This window comes from Halictus rubicundus, chromosome 8, assembly GCF_050948215.1.
Source record: "Halictus rubicundus isolate RS-2024b chromosome 8, iyHalRubi1_principal, whole genome shotgun sequence".
NCBI classification, from domain to species: domain Eukaryota; kingdom Metazoa; phylum Arthropoda; class Insecta; order Hymenoptera; family Halictidae; genus Halictus; species Halictus rubicundus.
This window is the reverse complement of record NC_135156.1, coordinates 17,852,895-17,869,043: the sequence shown is the minus strand read 5'-3', so window position 1 is coordinate 17,869,043 and position 16,149 is coordinate 17,852,895. Positions and strand designations below refer to the sequence as shown.

At 38.5% G+C, this 16,149-nt stretch overlaps 1 protein-coding gene across 13 annotated transcripts; it reads left to right on the top strand.

Annotated features, from left to right (window-relative positions):
* The first annotated feature begins 380 nt into the window (after nucleotides 1-380).
* B52 (serine and arginine rich splicing factor B52) lies at nucleotides 381-15,798 on the top strand. Of its 13 annotated transcripts, none has more exons than XM_076791704.1 (12): nucleotides 381-539; nucleotides 2,997-3,123; nucleotides 3,829-3,899; nucleotides 6,297-6,392; nucleotides 7,168-7,191; nucleotides 7,342-7,398; nucleotides 7,676-7,745; nucleotides 13,490-13,563; nucleotides 13,658-13,846; nucleotides 14,337-14,462; nucleotides 14,970-15,032; nucleotides 15,117-15,798. In XM_076791704.1, the coding sequence occupies exons 2-12, from the start codon at nucleotides 2,998-3,000 to the stop codon at nucleotides 15,256-15,258; spliced, it is 1,038 nt and encodes a 345-aa protein (XP_076647819.1). In that variant the 5' UTR covers nucleotides 381-539; nucleotide 2,997; the 3' UTR covers nucleotides 15,259-15,798. The 13 variants fall into 13 exon arrangements, with proteins under 13 accessions (XP_076647819.1, XP_076647811.1, XP_076647813.1 ...); XM_076791696.1 differs by having other exon boundaries at nucleotides 14,910-15,032; XM_076791698.1 differs by lacking the exon at nucleotides 6,297-6,392 and adding an exon at nucleotides 6,187-6,267 and having other exon boundaries at nucleotides 14,910-15,032.
* The last annotated feature ends 351 nt before the right edge of the window (nucleotides 15,799-16,149 follow it).

Here is a 16,149-nt window from a genome sequence, read left to right as displayed (position 1 = left end):
GTAAATTTCTCTTGAACCCAAATTGTATTCTGCAAGCATTTTGCAACTGCCTGTTGGTACGATAAAAGTTCTTAACAATTTCGAGAAAATTACAAGAACGTTGAATTAATCGAGGAATAAACATTCGTAAGGTTTACTACTTGAAACATTCTTAATAAGTAATTTAATCGCAATATTACTATTCGGAAGGAAGGGATAACGGCGAGAAAAGGACCAGTTATGGTTTATTGGTAAACAGATTACGTGTTTAATAAAAACAATACGTGTTTCGTAATGTCCGGTTTTATTTATTTAAGTACAATCGCTTTATTTCTCGTGAAATTATTGGAAATGTTCAGCTTTGGGCGTCTGCCGTCGAGACTCCAAGCGGCGACCGCTTTATTTTCAGTGTTGTGAACCCCGTTTTGTTTCCGTTACTGCGGCGAGCCATCTTGCTTCAGACGCCGATCATTACTTCTTCTAGTAATTTCAGTGGTATCGTGTCGTTCAACAGCATAAAGTTTTAGTGGACAAGACAACGTTGTTTTACGTGTATTCAGGTAAGCTTATAAACATGTTCTTCAGTCCCAAATACCGCGTCCATTAGCAGAATAGTGAATTCTTTGTGAATATCTAGTTTTACGAATAAAGAACGTTTACGACGATCCGCGACGACTGTTAGCTTCCCTTGTTGTAACGCGTTAACGGGATTGTTCATTAATCCAGTGTTCTATTCGATTCTCTCCCATATAGTTTCAATGAAACGTATTTGTCGCAAAAGTTCTATAGCGTATCGTAATGACGTGGCATTAACTTTCGGTATTCTGCGTCACATGGCTGCTCGTTCATAAAACCCTCTTATAACCAAACAGAAGAAATACGACGCAATAGATAGTTTTTTCAACTCCTCTCGCGATTAATCTATGACTTGAAATATTTCGTTTTGATATTATTCGTTACTGTTTACGCAACAAGCGTGTCGTTAATCGTCTAGCGTTCTTTTTAAATGGCGGTAAAAATGTTGTAGATTTATACACGGTTAATTTTTCGCTAGATCGGAGTAACTTTGCTTATTCTCGGATGTCGCGTTCTTATCTTCCATATTTTTTGTTTACGTGTCCCCTCGCATAACTGGTGGAAGATTGCTCCGAGCGATCAGACGACCGCCATTTTATGAAACGAGTCCCCGATAAAAAGAGTACGCGTTCTCGTTCGCGTGGAACATACTGTACTTTTTAGATAGTGTTTTTTTTTCTCTCGTTTCCCAAATGTAAATATTGTTCGTCGATTACGATTCATAAGAGTTTGTTGAAAAACAAAGTACCGTCGGTATTTAACTGTTGAAAGAGCACATAAATAAGACGAAAGTAATCGATCTATAACGGTACATTGTTTGTCGTGGACTTTAACCTGTTAACCGACGAAAGCTTCGTGATTCGTCGTTCATATTTATTTACCAAAAATATGTAGTAGTGTAAATAAAACTTTTATTCATTTTTAAGTGTACTTCTGCGAGCAAGGGCTAACAGGTTAAACAACCATGAATGGGTAACGAATTGTATACACTTTAAGATCTATGTTGCCATTACATATTTAAAAAAAAAATATCGAGATTTAGAACTTCATTCACGCGAGAATTGTTTTTGAGTTTGCTTACTTTATTATTTTTGCTGGTTGCATCAAACGAATTCGGTACAATTCGAATAAAATGGAGGATGACACATTCTGATGCGCAGTTAATGGAGTAACAACGGGACACGAAAAGGCGGGAAAGTTGAAATTTTCAAACGAAATTTGATTTGCATACGTTTAAATCGTATTTTTGTGAAATTTTTATTGGAGTACCGAATACGGATGATGTTCAACATTCACCGTTTTGACTGAACACGTTTTTGGCTGAGTAAGCATGAACACGTAATCAATTGAAAGTATATACTATAGCGATTCATGCCTGGTTAATGCACTGAATGTTGATACACATTTTTTTATTTGAAAATGTATATAAACAACATTCTTTTTGTTACAAGTGCATGAGACGTGCTTAATATTAAATCGAAATATTTCGAATAAAAGTATGGTTTTTGTTACGCTTCCAACGGGGAAAAAAAAAGAAACGAAGTGTAACAAAATTTTTCTTCTGCAAATCGATCGAATTTTCATTTACATCTTTACAAAAGCGAGTTTATCGTTTCTTAAATATAATATTTAGAGAATATTTCTTTATAGAGTTCTATAATGCTTCTACTCTTTTTATTGCGTATGCGTTTATTAACACTTAATAGTCCTAAAATGCATAATTTAATTTACACATTCTACATTTTTATCGTTGTTACAATAAGCAGCATGTCACTAGCCCTTTCCTTGTCATTAAAGATCATTGCAATAAAGTTAAATTCACGCTTGTGGTATCATTCCTGTATTGTTTGTTAAGGTCCTGCTATTTAAATGTGTTGTATGGGATGATTAACAAAGGTTGTATGACAAAGAAACGTGTAACACTCGATTTAGCGACGGCCTTGTAGTTTCTTTTCTTAAGGGCACCTCTTTATTGCACTTGTGACTTTGTTTCGATCGATTTATACATAATATCAACTATAATAACTAGAAAAGAGCTATCTTTTAATATCAGAACCTAGACTTTTTGATGTTTGTTTTCTCAATGAAAGTCTCTTCCGGAGAGAAAAACAAAAAATGAAACGATATCGCTAATGTCAGTCTCACAAACTGCATTGCAATTCTCAGCCAGAATGACCAGAAAAAAATTTAACGTAACGGTTCTTATGTTGTCATGTGACTAAAAAAAATGGCAGGTTCTTAAGGAAGCCTGTTATGTATGGTGTTTTTATATTTTCCTTTAAGAATGAGCACCCGAGTATTCGTTGGTGGATTAACATACCGGGTGAGAGAGCGCGACCTTGAGAAGTTCTTCCGGAAATATGGTAGAATCAAGGAGGTCGCTATGAAGAATGGATTTGCCTTTGTGGTAAGTCTAATGTGGTTCAATTGTTTTTTTACAGTATGGTAGGGACAAGGGTCTATGTCGGTGGGCTTCCATACGGCACCAGGGAAAGAGACCTTGAGAGATTTTTCAGAGGCTACGGTCGATTCCGTGATGTCCTCATCAAGAATGGTTACGGCTTTGTTGTAAGTACTGTACAAAATTCTACATGCGCCCCTAACACTTTGCTACACTCTGTTTGGTCCCGTATTGTTTCAAATCTGTTGCCTGTAGCATTCTCTCATGTTTTCAATCTTGAATTTCTCAAAAGAAAATTAACTAAGTTATTGAAAGAAAAGAAAAAAAAAGAATGTTTGTATAAAACTTAATTGCGGACCAAAGCGTGTAGAGTGTAAAGTGTTTCACTTTGAAAATAACTCGGGAGTTGATCTGACCTACCTTGAGCCCTGAACACATTGGTACTATGGCTGCATAACGGAGATGTGTGCTGGTTTTCATCGAATAATCTACGAAATGTTTGTAAGTTATACTTAATCAAAAGAGGATTGCGTTACGAGTAACCGACACTCGATTATTTAGTACTTCTGGGGTAAAAACAAACAGTATCATGTACAAATATATTTTCAATGTTTATTCAAAATGAAACTAATGCAATGGAATTTTATCTGACTAATATCTTCTATCATTGTATAGAGTCAGAATTGTTGAAATTATTAATCGATTTACTTTTTTTTCAATACTCTGTCGTGTAACATCTTAAGCTAGGTATGTTCTGTAACTGTTAGTAAACAATTGCATCATACGGTTAATATAAGATTCTGCTGCATGTAATATCTGAAAATTGTCCTTCTGTTGTAATTTGATTTATAATATAATTGTTCTGTTCGCAGGAGTTCGATGACTATAGGGATGCAGATGACGCTGTCTATGAGCTCAATGGAAAGGAGCTGTTAGGAGAAAGGTAATGCGTACTATTTTATTGATACGTACGTTTATTTATAAATATATATATATAAATAAATATATATATATTTATATACAGATAAAGAAAAGCATATGTTAGGAGAATGGTGTAGGTAGCATGTTTTGCATGATTAGTATATCTTTTCAATACATATCTAATTTGTGGATCATTAATCCACTTTTAAATTCTTTTAATAATATTATTGGTACCAGACGAAGAAGTACCATTCAAAGCTTGTAGTTCATAATTGTGCCTTCTTCTAGGATATTTAAGAGAAACAAATTTTCGAATATTGAAAGTGCAACATTAGCATTCGTAATTTATAGAAACTAAGTATGATCGCATAGCAAATTCAGACTATCTCTTTACAAATTTTGAAAGTTGCTTGTATTTGTTAATGTTGCACAAATAAGTAGACTTGTTCATGAGAAGCAATAGCATTGACAATATATTTTATCAATTCCCTTTATTAAAATATTAAGTGAAGTGCTTTCGTTCTAAACGTTCCACAGATATGTTTGTATATTCGTAATTAAAGGCATCATAGAGATTTTATCAAGTACAAAGAAAGCAGATGAAACAAACGTAAAAAAAAAACAGTTTACATTTTGCCTATGCATAAAGTTACAGATAGTCAATTGTGTGAATAAAAGTCACTGGTGTAACATAGTGAACGATATCTGCCAATTCAGATTCTTATTTTCGCTATTATTTCCTTCGAGTAATATAAATGAAGCCGGAACACGTTCAAAGATATTTCATTCTAATTCCGTTCGAACATTTTATCTTGTACCAGTAATATTATCTGCTGTTGCTTCTGTATAATTTTGAATTGCCAAATATGTACAAACACTTTCTTTTCGTTTCTATTGCCTTTAAGTTTGTTAACGCATTCAATGAACGGCGTCTGTCCTCCAAATTATCGATTGGATTTGTTTTGGAATAAAAGTGCATCTTACTTAAATAGCCGATGTGACTTGGCCGCCATTTTGAACTACTTCCATCAATTCCCCGATCGTAAATAATGACTATATATTACTACACATATATAAATATATCGATACTTCTACAAAAAAAAAAACAAGAATGCCTCAACATTTTAAAAGTAATGTATATTGCTTCTTAAAAAAAAAATGCGTTCAATACAAATTTTTCCAAAAAAAAAAAAAGAAAGAAAGACATCAATGTTTCCCATAATTCTCTGGCGATCATTATTTATCCGTTAATCATGTTAGAGGGGATCTCCAGTCAATTATGAGCAGGGCTTGAAACAGTTCTCGAAAAATTACTGTACAAAACTGTTATATAAAGGTTCTGTTTCAAACAGTTACGAGGAACATTCATTCCGAACAACTGTTCTGTAGTACCAAAATTTCAAACCACTATCTGTTTCAGTTACGGCTCCTATTTTGGTTCGTATATCGGTTCCAAAACGGTTCTACTCGTCAATGAAAGTCAGACATCGTAAATGCGAAAACAAGAAATCGATACTTCCAATCTATCAATGTTTTTATCCTGAATAATATAGTGCGTGTGAATGTGACCAATATGTAGCCGCCCCGCTTTATTTATTTCGATGCTTGAATAGAAAACCGATAACATGTGTATATACAATAATATATATGTTTGTTCTTCTATAATGATTTTACACGTACACAGTAATCTGCAGTTTGCGTTAATTAGTGGATTAAGAATTCATTCTGGAACCGATATAGAACCGAAAGGACAACTACATTGTGGGACCAACATGGGAATCGAAATCGGAACCATAACCGAAAAAAAAAACAGATAACAGTTCTCGAAAATTTGGCTCTTTATAACAGTTACTAGGAACGAAGGTTGTTCGGGACCGTTTCAAGAACCAAGATTGCTATTATAACAGTTTTCAAGCCCTGATTACAAGGAAACACGTGCGCAATGAGAAAAGGTTCTTAGATTGGTGAATTACACGCGTTAAAAAAAAAAAACAAACCGAAGACAGCAACTTCTCTAGCAAAATTATAAAAATGGGGATGTATAACGAAGACGAGCGTGAAAGAAAGAGAGCGAGCGAGCGAGCGAGAGGGGACAGCGCCTCAGTTGCTGGACTGATGATAAGATGATGAGATCTATATATATGATGATCATGCTGACGATGATGATGATCATGATGAATAGAATAACGGATTTCGAGAGGAAGCAGAGAGGAATGGAAAAGAAAAAAAGGATGGATGGAAGGAAGGAAGCACCTTTAGAGTAAGAATTAGTCGAGGACTTAGGCGGGGTTTTGTTGGGTGTGTTTCAGAGTGGCGGTGGAGATAGCACGGGGTGTTTCAGGGAGGCGAGGCGACCGTGGCTACGGACGCTCACGCTCCTGGAGAGACAAGTAAGCATATCCAATGTGTCTTGTTACAGAATTACTGTAGAGAGGGCCCGGGGGACACCTAGGGGTAGTGACCAGTGGCGCTATGGTGACTCCCGTGGTGGTTATGGGGACTCGAGGCGATCTGCGTAAGACACGCTATCCTTTTTTTTATTTTATCAGAGCGATCATTATCCCCTCCTCCCCTGATGGCAATCAACTTGAGATATGCAAAATATTAATGCAACTTGAAGGAAGAAATGCAATCATCAACCGTTTATGTTCTTTTCTTTGCTGACGAAAAGAATAACATATCTCTGGCACACATATCAATCTTCTGTTCCGTTCATTGTTTTCAGTTATATTTTTCAATTGTACGTTGTCACAGTCTAGTGAGAAGATTTTGCATATCGCCCCTACAGGGAAGAAACGCAACCTTGGATAAATGATTAGCTCTAGATTAGAGAACGCGTGAATACGTAGCTTTGCCTTTTTAGCAAACGAAACGGACAAAGTCCGTCGGTCACGCGCACGACGCCAATCGTTTTTTTTTTAATTTCTCGAATTAGTTCTCTCGAATTGGTTGTCTTGGATTTGACTGCTCTCCCGAGTACGTCGCGAGTATGTTTGTTATCTAACTTTTTTTTTTTTTTTGAACGACGGAAACATACGTGATTCGGAGCATCGCTCGCTGCGGGTTAAAACGTGTAGGATACGTGTATATCTGTCTCTCTGACCGTGGTATTATTTTCGTTTTTCGTACCGAGATTATTAGCATAACGACTAGTGAAAAAAAAGAGAAAAGAATAACGTTATAACCCTCCCGCAGACATTATGTTGTGAATAGAGTTACTGGTAGTTGAGAGAGGTGACGAACGAATGTAATTGGCGACTAATAGATGTGTGGTATTGTGTTTGTTACAGCCGAGACGATATGCGGCACGACAGGTACGCTATTGCTGCATTTTGAGTAGATTTGATTCGATTGGAACAGGTGATTGATTGTGTGCCTGAGCAATGAGTGCAGATCTGTAGTTATTTGCTGAAGGTTTAACCAACGAACCGTTATTTCTGTTCACATGACATCCCTTTTTGCAGAGATAGTGTGAACAGAAACACGAGGACTGCATCTAGCTACAAGCAATCATTGCCCAGGTACATACATCCAATGTTACGCTCTAACGATACGTCTACTTAATTTTTGTTGATCAACTTTATCAATTTATATATATATATATTTACTTATTCAATTTTCTATATAAACATAATATCATTCAATATTTCTGAGATTTTTTAGTTCACTTGCGTTCTTGCAACTTTTTACAGTAGAGTTTTTCCATAAAATATTTCATATTATAAAAGTCAGGTCCAAGACAAACCTGCTCTAACCGATACGTTCAAACAATATAATACCCATGTTTCCCTTTTTTAGATACGGACCACCCACACGCACCGAGTACCGCCTTACCGTGGAAAATCTATCCAGTCGTGTCAGCTGGCAGGTAAGCAATATCTGTACCCTTGCTTTCGTCGTTTTACCATTACCGACTGACGATTGCTATTTTTCGTGAGTTTGATTGCTACTCGAGGTTCCAATGCAAAAAGAAAAGATACCGAAACGTTGTTGTTGCGAATAAGAAAACACGAAAAAGAATCCACACGTGTACACGTATATACATTTATGTATACATGTGTACGATGCTTCCTCTCGCTGGTGATTTTTTTTTTCTATTCTTCCGCCACTTTTACGTATCCCCGAGTCGAACCAAACTTACCACCGCGGCATTTTAGTACCGTACTGTTTTTTATTCGATTTTTCTTTCGTCATTTTAAGTTCGTTCACTCATCCAAACTCTTATCTTCTATTCCGAATGCTAATGACCAAAAAAAGAAAAAAGAAAAAGAAATGAAAGATGTAGATTTTGATCAAGTAAGTCTGTGGCATATTCGAAATTTTTCAATCTTGGACACGCGACCGTCCGAATAAGACCCTCCAAAAAATAATAAGTATGTGTATACGTGACGAATCCGATGAGAATCTGAGAAAAACGGCGGGGCAGAAAGAGTTGAGAAAAAATAGAGACGAGAAAGGTGCACAGGTGATAGAAAGAGAACATACAGGGACGAATCGAGGAAACGATGAAAAAGCACAAGAGCAACGCCAAGGGCATGAGATTTTCGAAAGGAAAGTGTGACTCTTAGCCTCGAAGAGAACTCTCCCGATGATACTTGGATTAGAAAGAGCGCGCAGCTGATTTGGAGGAAGAGGTGCGAGAACGGAAGAGACACGGAACAACGAAGGAGATGAAGACAGACAACGTACACGCGCAAACAGTTGAGAAAGATTATTGACGATTGGTCGATCCGCGGGAATGCATGGGAAAAACTATGTGGGAAATACCAGGACGCACTGCATCTTTCGAAATCCTTGATCAGAACATAACAGATTATAAATATATCAATCTATCTAAATATATGTATGTCCCATATATATATATATGTATATATATATAAAAACACGTAACACAAATATCCATGCCAAGGACAAATTAAAGGCAGAAACTAGCTCTGCAACAAAAAACGGTGGACCAAGTCTTACTTGATCAATATACATTAATCGTCTAAGTAATTCTACTTATAAATCGTCTATAATCGTATTTTTTTGATGCTCTCTCTCTCCCTATCTCTCTCTCTCTCTCTCTTTCTCTCTATTTCTCTCTATACATATATACAATATTGGTTGTCTCTTTTAAACTGAAAAAAAGTATATACGGAATTATATAAATATATATACAAAATATATATTCTCGCTCGGTCGATTATAATCTCGATTCCTCGACGTGTGTTCCTTTTCTCAATTTTATTATTTCATTTACGTTCGGCCAACAGTGTGAGGAAAAACAATAAAATTGATGTTCTTTCCGAAGAGCCATGTCCTCTTCGCCGAGGAGGGGCGACCGGTAGGGCCAATAGACTGATGATGTGCGATGATAAAGATGACGATGCACGCGATGGGCCCGCCTTGAGGTCAAGTGGCACCAGGTTGGTTTCTGAGGTGTCCCGGGTGAGAGAGATAGCCGCGTGGCACACTGGGTACACCTACCACCTACCGCCTACTACTACTTGCGCAGTGATACGTGGCGAAACAGTCCCAGTGAGACAATCCCAGTGACACCGAATAGGGTTCTTACGTATCTGCGATCCTTTCATCGGTGATCGGTCTTGGAGAGAAAATCGTCTGCCTTCTACGAATCATCAATGACTATGACCTGTCTATGGATTATACTCTATGTTCACCACCGGTCATCGACTCTTCGCCTCTGACCCCCCCGCCCTGCCAAACCTTGGTATATCCTATCATCTTCAACGTACACATACCTTTTTCCCCATCATCCACATCCAACCGAGTCATCGCTCCTCAAGCAAGACTTCTGTCATGGCCGATAATCACAACGATTCATGACCATCCAAAGCAGAGTATATCAATCTTTCTCCTACCAAAATACGGTCATCAACATCATCATCGTCACCACACCTATCAACTGTCCTTCTGTTCCAAAAAGAAAAGAAAAGAAAAAAAGGTACACCCATCTCTATCCCCATCTAACTCTGTACTATCACATTTGTTACTACTACACTACCGACTGTTACTGCTACTGGTACCGCCACCAACTTAGCCATCTAGTAAGTCAGGCAGCGGCCACCCATGAGGGCATACACGGGCCGAAACCCGAACCATCCGCGACTACGCCACACAGATCCGTTCGACCCGACCAAGCGCCGTTGTGTCTGGCCTTTCTCTCTGTCCGTAAGCAAGGTGGTGCCTGGGCCCAAGGTAAATGCGTCACCTTAACCGAGTGTACTCTTTTAGATATATACATTATATCTATTCTATACATATATATACGTATATATATATATTTATGTATATCTTCATATATATTATATATATATACACATACACACACTTACACATTTGTGATAACCTTGTTCTCATTTATCGTTGCTGTACAGGGCCGAGTCGCGGAGATACCGGACGCTCGACCACGGTGTTCGCGAGGAGAGTGAACAAACCTGAAGATGATTACCATGTATACAGCTGAGACTGCCGGCACAGCTTAAAGCTAGATAGCTTCTTATATTCGTGACGTTTTTCTGATTGAAATTAGTATAATCTATCCTCTTGTGAAATATGAACAAAAGATATTGTCACAGCAAAGTCACTATCATGCTAGGCGTTAGAATTAATCGACGCGCGACAGAATTCATTTGATGATCTCCGCGTGGCATACGTAATCGTGATTGTCACACATACGTGACCCTGGCCGCTAATATGTTAAAGAGTAATTACGACTCAACAAAATAGAAATCAATTGCAAGCTGAGAGAGCCAGACGTTTATTTCTCGTCCGAATAATTTTGTAGAATTGAAAACGGCGCGAGACAGTATTTTAAAATTTTTTAAACGATCTTACCGTTTCACATTTGATCTGTTTCTTTTTCTCATAACATCCGTAGTCTAATGATTAAAGTTCCATCGAGTTTGGCCTCGTTTCAACTAGAAAAATCTCACGAATACATTGCTCCGAAGAGATGGAACCCTTCGGTGATCAAATTTGTTCACTCTCGGAGTAGATCTTCGAATCGCCCTCGGAACGAACACCGTGTCACCGTTTCAATGGAACGCGGAGGAAAACGTGCAAAGCGGAAGTTGTGCTGCTCGATGCCAGCGCCATGCGTTGATGTAAACCAATTTTTCGTGCGACCTTATTTCCAAGGACGAAATATCTTCGAATAACCTTCGAAATAAAGTCACACGAGAAATTCATTGTCATGCTCGCCCGGGTCGGGCAGTACAACTTTTGCCTCGAGACGTTTTCTCATCCAGAATTCCAGCGGGAACGTTCGAGCGTTGCGTTCTTCCGACGACCCGCTCTGTATTCTCTACATTCCTTGAAATATATACTTATATATACATATGTTACATAACTGTGCACCATAGTGGTCAGGTGTTCTTTATATATGTAGATTTATTGAGATCATTCGACGAGCTTGAGGAGACCGTGCACACACGAGTAAATCCAGTACCAGAGGGGGACCAGTTTCACAGTATAGTAATACAATAGTGTTATAATAATTGTGCTCGAAATTAGGCATCCACGTTTGTTTGCTTCATCGTGTGTGTTTGCGTACAGTAAAGCTCCATTCATATGAACTCGTCGGGGCACACAAGCAGTTCATACAGTAGGAGAATTATGAGTATCAATTTGGGAATGACTTCTGAAAACAGTGATTTAGTAGTAAAGTCTGGTAAATTAATCTTTTATAAAGATCGAACAAAGTATGACATTGTACAACATCGGAAATTAATTTAATTTGCTTCCTGCTGTGCTTTCAAGTAGTTTATTTATGTCTCACTTTTCAATCTTTCCAGAATTTGAGTTCAGATGAATGGAGAGTTCTACCACACATAAGGAATTGACTAAAAACGCGTGAATTTCGAATAGTCGTGGTAGCACGAGCGCGTCGCATGTGTTCGAAACAGGAGAAACGTAGGAACAAAGTCAAAGAGAACAACTTTTCTTTATGCAAGGCAATTCCATCGTGTCATGTTCTGTTTCTATTGTTTTTTGGTGTCCAGTGAGAGAGTACCAAGGGAGGAGAAGTTATCGGTATACCCCCCTCCCGGTAACGCGTTTTTCCAGTTGGATCGTTCAAGCTGTGTGCTCATAAGCAAGTTTGCTCATCATCTGGATACGATTTGTGTGACACCGAACGAATATCATCATCCGGGTGTCACGGATCAGAGGAGACCTCGAAGAGACGTGAAGATCGAACAACGAGAGAGAAAATAAGAAAGAGAAAATAGAGAGAATAACAAGACGCGCGCGCGCACCTCGCAACAGAGTCCACGACCATAAAGCCGTACCTGGTTCCCACAAGTACAAGTTCCGCCGATGAACGAAAGGATACACCGCAAAACACCACGCACGCACACACACACACACACAGTGAGAGACAGAGATGGATACTACTAAAGATTCGTGGGAAGACGTACACGACCACACGACGTTCTTAGAGGAAACTAGAAGAAGGACAAGACATCAAGAGGAGCCAACTCTCTGAACCTATGCACTGTGCGACAACGTCGGGGAGAAAATCATTCTTCCAGCCTAGATCAACTTGTCGCGAGAAGCGAGGACAACGATTACGAAATTTCTGTAACATTGTTTTTTTGTTTATCGGCCATTGGTTCGATCATTCCAGAGAATTCTTATTTTTCTCGGCTAGAGCATATCTACTCGTGTGTGTCTCTGTCTGCCTTGAAACTACATATTCTTTTCATAACAAAGAGTTTCCAGACGGGGGCAGCCTTTTTTTCGAATCTCGCATCACACGTCATTCTTCATTGTCGATTTGAAACGAGCAACTACTTTTGTCTATTCTCTATGCCCTATGCAAGTTCCATCTTTTGAACGGTCTTCTTTGTAGTTTGCCGATCGAACCGTAAGAGCTTTGTTTATTTTTGTATGCTTAAATAGAACGAGATTCATTCAGAAGACTATTTATTTTTTCTTTTCACCAAGATGTTTGTTACGTTGATTGTCAACGTTTTGCGATCTCTCTCTCTCTCTCTCTCTCTCTCTCTATTGCAGTGATGTAATTGTGAGCTACTCTGCAGAAATGTTTGTTGAGATATGTGCGCGTGAAAATGATTGTTGCTGGCCCGACGCATAACGATTTTATTCTCTGTTACGGAAAATTCATAGATTCCATCATGGTTTTTCTGCAGGGTGGAGGTGTAGCTATTGACTGAACCACAAAACTTGTTTCAATGATTGAATTGCATAAAAAGAAAGGTTGCGCCAATCGCAGATACTAAATTCGAGCACATATTTCCAACCTAATAATCAACACTGAAGATTCGGAACAGGGACAGGACATTGCTTTCCTTTTTTTCAGTAAGGATAATAGAGTCAGTCTCTCGAGCATACGTGTCTGCAAGTAGGAAAGGAGCTATTACGTAGGACAAGTACAGTGGATCTAAAAAAAAAAAAAAGAGTGCACAGGAAAAATACATATAAATTGCCTTTTAACCTATGCGTTTAATCTTAGTAGTAATAGGAACACAACTTAGTATTAATTCATAACGTGAATATTAATCGTATATCATAATGTTTTAATCGTTAAGCGATCTTTCGTATGTCATTGCGATCTACTAATTCGTTTTCTTGTGTGGTGCTCAGGATTTGAAGGATTATATGAGACAGGCTGGGGAAGTGACATACGCAGATGCACACAAGCAGCGCAGAAACGAAGGGTGAGTCTCCTTTGATCGATTCGACGTAGATTTCAACGTAGATCGCGACAAGATCAAAATCACTCATCTCCCGAATCATTTCGTCTTGTTACAGAGTTGTAGAATTCGCAACGTACTCGGACCTGAAGAACGCCATCGACAAATTGGACGACACAGAACTGAACGGACGCAGGATCAGACTAATCGAAGACAAAAGACGTGGTCGTCGCTCAAGATCCTCAAGCTCGAGATCACGATCTCGATCACGGTCACGATCACGCCGCCGATCCCGCTCTCGCTCAAGGTATACTCGTCGTTCTCGATCCCGGAGGTACTGTCGGAAAAGACAGTTTCAGATCATTTTTTGCGTTTCTTATTGACCGTGCAAAATATCATTTCAAAATACAGACTCGCGATCTGCATTTTTATTATTTCGCTTTTTTTTTTCATGCATGGTATAATTTCAGAATCGCATTAAGAGAAATTAGATTGCGTAGTTGCTATTCACTGCTCCTGGCAAAAATCATTCGATTCAATGAACCTGTGTCGCTTCTAAATAGACTGCGGATTTTATGCATTCCTAAAATGAGCATCGTCAGAAGAATTCAGAGCAATTTCAATTAGCAATAGCAAGTTCGATACTCGAGCAACAAATTGTTCACTCATTTAAAAATGAAATGAAACGCTCGATGCAGAAATAATTGTTGACGTTGCATAAAGATCCGTGATCTATTTACAACCGTGATTACAATGGATTAACGGCTTCATTAAAGGAATGTTTTTCTTTGTATTAGGAGTCGCCGCAGCTCTCGTAGCCGTAGCCGTCGCAGCAGTCGCTCGAAATCCAGGGCACATTCGAAATCCAAATCAAAGTCCAAATCCAAATCCCCCGAGCGTAGCCGCTCCCGTTCCAAATCCAAGTGAGTATCCTGCTCCATAATACTATTTCAGAATCGAGTTCATTATCGATTTATTGTTTCATTACGACTGTGTTGTTTTGGCATTTTATTTATTTGCTTTGTTTCTTGCGCAATTTTATCAACGATTCGACCGTATTCACACATGTCACACGTTGTCTCACGTCCCATGTTATACCGTTTGGCCTTGTGTTTGGGCTCGTTTTTGAGAAGAAGAAAAAAACAAACGTCTCTCTGTTCTCTCACGTTTATTTTTCCATTTTGTTTCTCTCTCTTGCGATCATCGTATTTTTTCTGTTCTTTTTGTTTTTTTGTTGTTGTTATTCGTTCGAATACAATCACACCGCATCCTCACGACCGGGAGAAAAAGTTGCGAACGAATTCTCATTGTTTATGCTTACGTCGTATAATTTTTCTGTCTCCTTCTTCATTTGAACTATAATTTTACAGATCAAGAGACCGCTCAAAGTCGAAATCTAAGTCAAAGTCCAAATCCAGATCTCGTTCTAGGTCCAAGGCCGAGAGGTCAAAGTCCAGGTCGCAGTCCAAATCCAAAGCCAAGTCTCCCTCGAAGTGAGTTGAAATCGATATAATTAGCGCAAGTGCAAGCAAATCTGTAGTGTCAGTCGGTTCTAAAATCGTTGTTCCGTTTTCCAGAGACAGATCTAGTCGCGAACGATCCAGGGGCGACAGATCAAGATCCCGATCCGGCAGCAAACATAGCAAAAGCCGCAGCCGTTCACGTTCGCCGATGAACGGAGACAAATCGCCAGAAAGTAACAAGCAGAAAGTTGATTAATGGAAAACAACAAACGACCAGAGAGAGAGAGAGAGAGAAAGTGAGAATGGGGAACGACAAAAGGACAAGGATGGAAGAGCGACCGGAGCGGGGGGAAGTGGGGAGGAATTTACGGAAGAGAAACTCGAAACAGTTTCATCTCTTTAGTTTCCTTTTATTTTTTCTACATTACAAATACATCCAAGAAGCCAATTTCATGCCTTGTTTTACGACGTCCATTCTTCTTGTAACACGGTTGACAGTAATAAATCTTATTACCTGTGACGTGTGTCGTTCATGTAGCTAAAATACATGAGACTCGGGTAACGTCATCTTGTCGATAAACAAAATTTCTGACACGAAGAACCGTGGATCGAAAAAAATAAAATGTAACAATAATTGAAATGAGACGTACTTGACAAGTAACATAATATGTACGTATATAATTTAATGATTGGCTTAAGAATAATAAATTGTACATCGTGTTTACTTAACCGAACCAGTTTGGTTACCACCAATATGGTTTCACTTAATTTTAATTCTACACATCTTCATTCGAAACCACACATCTCGCATTTAGAGAACTAAGATGTCTTCATACGTACCTTAAACGGACTCTACGCGTGTAATAAATTTAGTGGTAAGAGGTCTTATTATCAAATAAAAATTCATGCCAAGCCTATGTCTACTGTTCTTTATAGAGCTTACGTTTACCCTTCCGTATCATATTTAATTAGAAATTCATCGAATCGCGTCAATAGTTGCGCTTGATTGCCAATGGTTGCTGCGGACAATTTTGAACTTCTTGGCTTACAGTAGTTTCATTCTGAGGCGTCGAATTAAAACAACGTTGCGTTGCTTTCGAGTCTAATGCAAAACGGTTTGGTTGCTATCGAATTTGATTGTACAGTC